The sequence below is a fragment of the Chiloscyllium plagiosum genome, unplaced genomic scaffold (genome assembly GCF_037043375.1).
Source record: "Chiloscyllium plagiosum isolate Xiang-an unplaced genomic scaffold, Cpla_swu_hap1 HiC_scaffold_23, whole genome shotgun sequence".
Taxonomy (NCBI): domain Eukaryota; kingdom Metazoa; phylum Chordata; class Chondrichthyes; order Orectolobiformes; family Hemiscylliidae; genus Chiloscyllium; species Chiloscyllium plagiosum.
This window is the reverse complement of record NW_028270161.1, coordinates 62004314-62013067: the sequence shown is the minus strand read 5'-3', so window position 1 is coordinate 62013067 and position 8754 is coordinate 62004314. Positions and strand designations below refer to the sequence as shown.

The 8754-nt window shown below is 39.6% G+C and overlaps 1 protein-coding gene across 1 annotated transcript in view; it reads right to left on the bottom strand.

Annotated features, from left to right (window-relative positions):
* Positions 1–3117: 3117 nt before the first annotated feature.
* The window catches only part of LOC122563779 (chloride anion exchanger-like), an 81368-nt gene continuing 75731 nt past the window's right edge, over positions 3118–8754 (bottom strand). Inside the window, exon 21 of the mRNA XM_043718003.2 lies at positions 3118–8686. Coding sequence (XP_043573938.1) covers positions 8663–8686 — 24 coding nt within the window. The 3' untranslated portion in view covers positions 3118–8662. The remainder of the gene's footprint in view (positions 8687–8754) is intronic.

Sequence of the window (8754 nt, the reverse complement as noted above, 5' to 3'; positions counted from 1 at the left end):
TCAGCGTTGGGATCACAATTATTCATGTTATACTGTAACAATGTGGATGAAGGAGCGGGGGACATTATTACTAAGTTTGCAGATGACACAAAAATAGATGGAGGAACATGTAATGTTGAGGAGGCGGGGAGGCTGCAGAAGGACTTGGACAGGCTTGGATGGGGTGGTGATAGCCTAGTGGTATTATTGTTGGCCTGTTAATCTAGATGCCCAGTTAATGTTCTGGGCACCTGCGTTCAAATCCCACCATTGAAAATAATAGAACTTGCATTCAATAAGAATCTGGAATTAAGAGTTTGGTGTTGGCCATGAATTCAAAGTTTGGGAGAAGATTTGTAGCTCGGGTGCTCATTGTTGTGGTTCTGTTCGCCGAGCTGGGAATTTGTGTTGCAGACGTTTTGTCCCTTGTCTAGGTGATATCCTCAGTACTTGGGAGCATCCAGTGAAGCACTTCTGTGATGTTTCCTCCGGCATTTATAGTGGTTTGAATCTGCCGCTTCCGGTAGTCAGTTCCAGCTGTCCACTGCAGTGGCTGGTATATTGGGTCCAGGTCGATGTGCTTATTGATTGAATCTGTGGATGAGTGCCATGCTGAAAATGTGTTGCTGGAAAAGCGCAGCAGGTCAGGCAGCATCCAAGGAACAGGAGAATCGACGTTTTGGGCACAAGCCCTTCTTTAGGAATCATGCCCGAAACGTCGATTCTCCTGTTCCTTGGATGCTGCCTGACCTGCTGCACTTTTCCAGCAACATATTTTCAGCTCTGATCTCCAGCATCTGCAGTCCTCACTTTCTCCTTGATGAGTGCCATGCTTCAAGGAATTCCCTGGCTATTCTCTGTTTGGCTTGTCCTATAATAGAAGTGTTGTCCCAGTCAAACTCATGTTGCTTGTCATCTGAGGGTGTGGCTACTAAGGATAGCTGGACATGAATCCATTATCAAACATTGGGAAAAACTCATCTGGTTCATTAATGCCCTTTAGGGAAGAAAACTGCCATCCTTACCTGGTCAGGCTACACATGAGTCCAGACCTACACAATGTAGTGAACTCTTAACTGCCTTCTGGGTAATTTGGGATTGTCAATAACTGCTGGCCTAGCTAGCAGTACCTTCATCCCATGAATTAATTTTAAAAAGCCATGAGAGTGGGCAAAGAAGTGGAAGATGGAGTATATTGTGAGAAAGTGTGAGGTTATGCATGTTGGTAGGAAACATAGAGGCATAGTCTATTTCCTAAATGGGGAAAGGCTTCGGAAATCCACAACACAAAGGAATTTAGGAGTCCTAGTTCAGGATTCATTTAAGTTTAGCATACAGTTAGGAAGGCAAATCCATAGTTAGCATTCATTTAAAATAGAACAGATTCCCTACAGTATGGAAACAGGCCCTTTGGCCCAGCAAGTCCACCCCACCCCCCGCCCCCCGTGGATGAACCCACCCAGACCTATTCTGTTACTCTACATTTACTGCTGACTAATGCGCCTAACCTACACATCCCTGAACACTATGGACAATTTAGCTTGGCCAATTCACCTAACCTGCGCATCTTTGGACTGTGGGAGGAAACCAGAGGCAACCCACACAGACATGGGGAGAATGTGCAAACTCCACACAGACAGTCGTCCATGGCTGGAATCAAATCTGTGTCCCTAGTGCTGTGAGGCAGCAGTGCTAACCACTGAGCCACTGTGTCACCCCCAAATTCAAATGTCTCTAATTGCCATTGTGGGATTTCATGTGGAATAGAATACAAGAGTAAGAATTTACTGTTGAGGCGGTGTTATGAAGTGCATTTAGAATTTGTAAACAGTTTTGGGCCCTGTATCTAAGGAAGGATGTGCCGGCCTAGGAGGAGTCCAGAGGAGATTTACAAAAATGATTCTGGGAATGAAAGACTTGTCATTCGTAAAGCAGTTGAAAACCCTGGGTCTGTCTTTGTTTCAAAGGGTGAAGGGTGGAATCTGATTGAAATTTACAGAATACTGAAAGGTCTAGGAGAGACTAGGACCTGAAGGTATATATTCAGAGTGAAGGGACAACGCTGTTAGAATTGAGATGAGGAGAAATTTCTTTAGTTAGATAATGTTAAGTCTGCGGAATTCATTGCTGCAGAAGGCTGTGGAGACGAAGTCATTGAGTTTCTTTAAGACAGAGATAGATAGGTTCTTGGTTGGTAAGAGGATCATGAATTACAATGACAAGGCAAGAAACTGGGGTTGAGAAACATCTCAGGTATCATTGAATGACAGAACAGTTTCAATGTGCCAATTGGCCTATTAATACACTTATATCTCATGGTCTTATGGCCTTCCATCACATCGTTTAATGTGAATTTTCTATTGACCAAAGTCAATTTGCCCCTCATACCGATGCAATTTCCTTTGTTCAGACTTGAGATGCCAATTTCAGATTAAACCACATCACGGCGGCACGGTGGCACAGTGGTTAGTACTGCTGTCTCACAGCGCCAGAGACCTGGGTTCAATTCCCGCCTCAGACTGTGTGGAGTTTGCACGTTCTCCCCGTGTCTGCGTGGGTTTCCTCCCACAGTCACAAAGATGTGCAGGTCAGGTGAATTGGCCATGCTAAATTGCTCGTAGGTAAGGGGTAAATGTAGGGGTATGGGTGGGTTGCACTTCGACGGGTCGGTGTGAACTTGTTGGGCCGAAGGGCCTGTTTCCACACTGTAATGTAATCTAATTTCAAACCTACCCTAAAATTCTATTATATTCTGGTGACTCTCCTTCGATGCTCTTTTACATTGAATTATGAAAGATTAACACTTTCACATTGCACTATATAGTTTTAAAACAGCTTGCTCTTTACTTGTTTCAATTCGCATGCTTGATTATTGCAACATGTAATTATGATGAGAATTGTATTTTCAATGTCCAAGTGGACAGTAATTATATAAACAAGGTTTGAAAAATAGAAATATTGGCTTCCTCATCATTATTTGAACATTTTTTTTTATTTTCTTCTGTCCTGATCCCAAGTTTTGCTTTGATCAAGTAGAATAAAAAAAATCCAACATTTTAATCTCTGGTCGGGATGGACTTATCTTTCTTCATCTTTTTCCATTCATAGAAATATAGTGATTCTCAATGAGACACAATACCAATTGTTACATTTTTTACTTCAATCATTGGCGTGAACATATTTTTAAACAAAACATGTGCCACAATTCAACATACCATCAAGGTATTTAGCAATATTTCATGATTCAGCTTGCTAATGTCACACGTGCCACAAGATGGCTGTGGCAATGTTAGATTTTATCCAGTCTTTATGCACAGAATACAAAAAGTTGATTTCTCGGAAGCAGGATGAAATGCAGAGGTAAAGTCAGCAGCATGACTGTGGTGTATTGGATCTCAGACTGTCCTGTGGCACTATGTACTTATATGTATTTATATGCTATGAAAATTCATTCGTGTATTTTTTCCTATCTTTAAGATTACAGTTGGTGTACAGGAGACTCTCATTACATTGAGTTCATGTTTGGTTGAAGTCAGCATTTTGTACAATTGTGTGAGGCCAGTGATTTTCCTTGTTGAAGTGTACAGAAAGAGGATGGCAGCCTGAGTGCATTTTCAAGACTGAAACAGCGGAATCACGTGAGATTAGGGGACTTTTTTGAATGCTCAGAGTCTGGGTCCATGGAAGATGAATGCAAGGGAGGAAGGAGAGTGGGGTCAGGTGCATGGAAGAGTGAAATTGGAAATACTGTCAGTCAAAGTAAGTAAATGAGAGACCCAAAGTATTCTCCAAATGTGTGTCTATCTCAAGATATTAACTTGGACAGCCCTTATAGGACTTTGAGTCTTCATTTTAATTATCCCCACTGAAAGTGAGCTTGAACAATATCCTTTACAATACATAGAAAGGAGGGTTAGCTGAGCCTGGAAATTCAATCATACCCTACCCAAATGGTGCGTTAGACATTGGACATGAGCATTCAGTACAAAGGGAGCAAAAACACAACATTGTTTCTGCCACAATAATGGAAACATCCCAACTCCCCTGTAATCATCAAAACGTGTTAACCAAGAAACATGACAATACATTTAGTTTTCTGACAAAGCTAATCCCAGCAAGTAACAAATGATGTACACTGAAATTGATATAATGCAAAATATTGACAGATGAAATTTAAATTTGAAACAAAACACCTTTAATAAGTGCTGACTGTCAGTAGCTGCATCAGCATTTCAAAGCTTCCCCCTCTTCCTGGTCACATGCCTCCCCACACTTAATCTTTGAGAGGGAGCAAGGGAGCAGAAATGATGTACAATACTGTTCCACCATTGGGAATAGCATGCCACTATTAAGAAATCTGCCCAATGCACAACATTGTGATAATTAGAAGATTTATGATGCTATACAGAAACAACCCCTCCCTGCCCTTGGTGAATCATATAATCTTAAAGCTTCCCATGTTATTGCAGTTTTCCACTAATTGCATAGATCAATTGGAATCAAACCGTTCTTCGAGATACTTTTTAAATCAACGTGTTCCGGGATGCATCTGTGCAGCAAGTAGGACTTGAATCCAGACCTCCTGGTTCAGAGGTAAGGACACTACAACTGCACCACAAGATCCTTCCTCCTTGCCAGATTCCAGATATTCTCAGAGATGTTATGATATATCTTTGGAACAAGTGGGACTTGAACCCCGGATTTATTGTCATTTCAAAATTAATTTACTTGGCAGAGTGTGACAGAACAATAGCAAACAAAACAGAAATAGCTAGAAAAATTCAGCAAGCCTGGCAGCATCTGTGAAGAGAAACCTGAGTTAATGTTTTAAGTTCTTCTTCACACCAATCTAACTGTCCTGAGTTTAACTCTTTCATGTTAGAACAGTGAAAGGAAAGTGTATGGATTCTGAGGTTTTTGCTAATGCATTATTGAGGGTGGTGACCCTCTTCTGATCTTCAACCCATTCCCACTTACCCCCAAAACATCAGCTGCTGACTTCACATTCTCAGAAAGTGGGAAATATTTTGCGCTATTGTTGTCATCACCCACTACTGCCTCCAGCATGGGAAGCAGCATCAATACCATGAAGATTGCAAAATTATATTCAGTAAACAGTTGACAGAAAGTGGAGCATTAGATGACAAACTTTAATTCTTTACTCTTTTCAGGATATGGCTTTCATTACCCAGCCCTGTTTTGCGGATCCGCCAAATATTTTAATTCGGTTGTTACTCTTGCGCTTTCAACAGTTCTATGTTGTGAGTTTCACACCAAAACCACTGGGATGTCATATTGATAGTCAAAGATCAAGAAAGGTGATTGATCAGCTTTTGCTGTTTGTTTATACATCTAAGATGATGGACATCCAGAGTATAATATTTGTTTAGTGTGAATGAGAAAAGCAGCAGGAGTACAGGGCTGTTTGTGTGTGTCAAAGGATTTGAAGTTCAGGATTGTGAGAGTGTAAAGCCACCAGATGTCCTGGCTGTGAGTGTGAGAAAGGAGTGATTGTTTGGGACTGAGAGTGTAAAAGCAGAAAGGGTTCAATGATGTAAGTGCATACGGCACAAGGTTTCAGCGGTGTGAGTATGTATGAATCAGTTTAGTGAAAGATAAGAAATGGCAAAGGAAAGAGGTTGCTTGTAATTTGTAGCTGTCCTAGCAGAAATCATGCTGTTGGAAGAGGTAAATGGGAAGAAATAATGTGGTGTTATGAAAAAGATAAAACAATAATCCATAGGTGATTTTAATCTATTCATTGTTTGGATAAATAAGATTGGAAGAGGTAACCTGAAAGATGAAGTTAGTGTTTTTCAAGTCAGATTCTTACAGCGACACGTTCCAGAGCCAATCCAAGAGCAGTTAATTCCATATCTGCTAATGCTAAATGAGATAGAATGAATTAATTGCCTCTTGACAAAGGTGCCCTTAAGTAGCAGTGATTATCACATGAGTAACTTTTTAATTCAGTTTGAGGGTAAAAAGAGAGTTAAGATTGGTGTTTTAAAATTAAATATAAGGGCATGAAGGCAGAGCATGAACTGAGATTTACTTTCAAGAACAGCTCAGAAGAGATGCAGTGGAAAAGTATTAAAGAAGGTATTTCTTAAGTTAGCACAGATTTATGCCGATGAGAGAGACAGAGAGATTCCAGGAGAAGAATGCGTTATTTGTAATGAACTCAGGAAGCTGAAAATGGTATTAAATTGAAGGAAAAAGCGTCCAATTTTACGAAGTTAATGGCAGGTGAGAAGACTAGATTGAATATAAAATCCATCAAATATAAATGCAAAAGAAATGGTGAGAAAGAATTAAAAAACGAATGAAAGCAAACATAAAAACAGATAGTAAATCTTCTACATGCATATAAGAAGGAAAAATTACTAACATTAGCCCTCTAGGGACTGAATCTGGGGAACGAATAATGGAAAATGGAGAAATTGGTACATGTTTTGAACAGAAATTTTGCATCTGTCTTCGCTGGGCAAGACACAAACTGTGAATCAGGAGGTGAAAGGGAGAAAGGAATTTAAAACAATTACAATCACTAGGTAAAGCCCCTGAGAAAATTATTGGAACTACATCTGACAAGTCCCTGAGTCCTGATGGACTTTATTCTATGTAAAAACAATGACTGCAGATGCTGGAAACCAGATTCTGGATTAGTGGTGCTGGAAGAGCACAGCAGTTCAGGCAGCATCCGGGGACTTTATTCTATACCAGGCTTCTCAATCTAGGGGCCTGAACCCCATTGTAGGCAGTGTGTTAGAGAAAGCTGACATTTTGGTATTCCAAGCTTTGAGGTATCAATAGCTGCTGTGGAACTCAAACATGCTAGCTCTTTCTTTAACTTGGCCCTGGTCCTACAGATCTTCTCCCTGCACAAATCCCACTCAGAGATTTTCCCATCTCTCCCCACTATTGATTTCAGTTTTCAAAAAGACCCTAGATACTGGAAAGATCTCATCAGACAGGAAAGTAGTGAATTTAAATTCTGTATTCAAGTAAAGGAGAAGATACGAAGCAGGAAATTACAGGTCAGTTTGCTTAATATCTAGTACGTGAAAATGCAAAAGTCTATCATTCAAGGTGTTACAACAGGCGTTTATAAAATCTTAATGCAATCATGCAGAGGCAATGTGGTTTTGTGAAAGGTAAGTAACAAGCAGAGTGAATAAAGGGAACCTGAAGATACGATGTTCCTGCATCAAAGGTTACTGCACAAAATAATAGCTTATGGTGGAGGATGCAACATATCAGCATATCTAAAGAATTGGTAAACTAATACAAAATAAAGATATGGAGTAAATAGATCATTTTTAGGTTGGCAAGATGTAATGAGTAGAATACAACAAGGATCACTGCTGTGGTCTCAACTATTTATAAGCAACTACTTGTATGAAGGGACAGAATGTATGATTGCTGAATTTGCTGATGACACCAAGATGGGCAGGAAAGTAAGTTGTGAAGAAGACATAAAGATTCCACAAAGGGATGGGTAAAGTGAGAGGTAAATAATTTGGCAGATAAAGCATAATATGCTAAAATATGAACTTGTCTATTTTGGCAGGAAGAATAAAATTATTTACAATTACATAAAATATTACAGAACTCTAACATACAGAGGGAAGCAGATGTCCCAGCATAAAAATCACAAAACGTTAATTTGCAGGTACAGTAAATGACAAGGAAGGCAAATGGGATGTCCTTATTTATTACAAAGAGAATGGAATATAAAAGTAGAGAATTTTACTGGAGTTGTGCAGCGTTTTGGTGAGACCACATCCAGAGTACCATGTACAGCTTTCTTCTCCTTATTTAAAAAAGGGCATAATTGCATTGGAAGCAGTTTGGAGAAAGATTTCTGAGCTGATTCCTGGAATGAGGGTAATGTCCTATGAGGAAAGTTTGCATATTTTGGACATGTTTTCAATGAGAGGTGATCTTCTTGAAACGTCTTTTCGATAATTGAAAGCCCCTGAGGGGACTTGACAGGGTGGATACCCTTTTCAACAGAGGTTAGAACTAGGAGACACAGATCAAAAATAAGGAGTTTTCTAGTTCAGACAGGTGAGGGTTTTTTTTCTGTCAGAGCTCTCTTCCCCAAAGAGTACTTGAACCAAGGTTATTGAATATTTTTAAGGTTGAGTTAGACAGATTCCTCATTGACAAGGGAGTTGAGGATTTATAGGCAGACAAAAAAGAAGTGACAACAATCAGATCAATCATGGTCTTATCAAATGGTAAAACAGGTTTAAGGTGCTGAATAGCAGGTCCTGCTGCTATTTCTCTGGAAGAGTGAATAATGTGATACAACTTTACAGCTATTATCAATTTTAGAGGGTGGGATGCGTGTGATCAGCAAATTTATGTCCGATTTGTTAGAACTGCTACAAATTTCTTCCTAAACAGACCTCAGACCCACACTGATGATAGGATACTGCCTCACTTGTTAAATCAGCATTGATTTGTCATGTACAACATTATGTCACATCTTTGCCTTAAAAATTACAAATATACATTCATTAGCCAAAATTTCAAGATGGATTGTGACAGTCTATGCAAAATAAATTCTGCACATAAATCAATCTCAAATTATAGTCCTTTCTGGAACTTGTTATTTTGCAATTCTCTGATCCAAATATTTGTTGCATCAGTTTTCTGCTTGTTTTACAGACACTCAGAACTTTGTATCTGATTGCACCTGAAAGTAAACCAGATTATGGAAGTGTTAACTTGGCAAGAATAATACTGTCTCCTAAAAGAATGAAG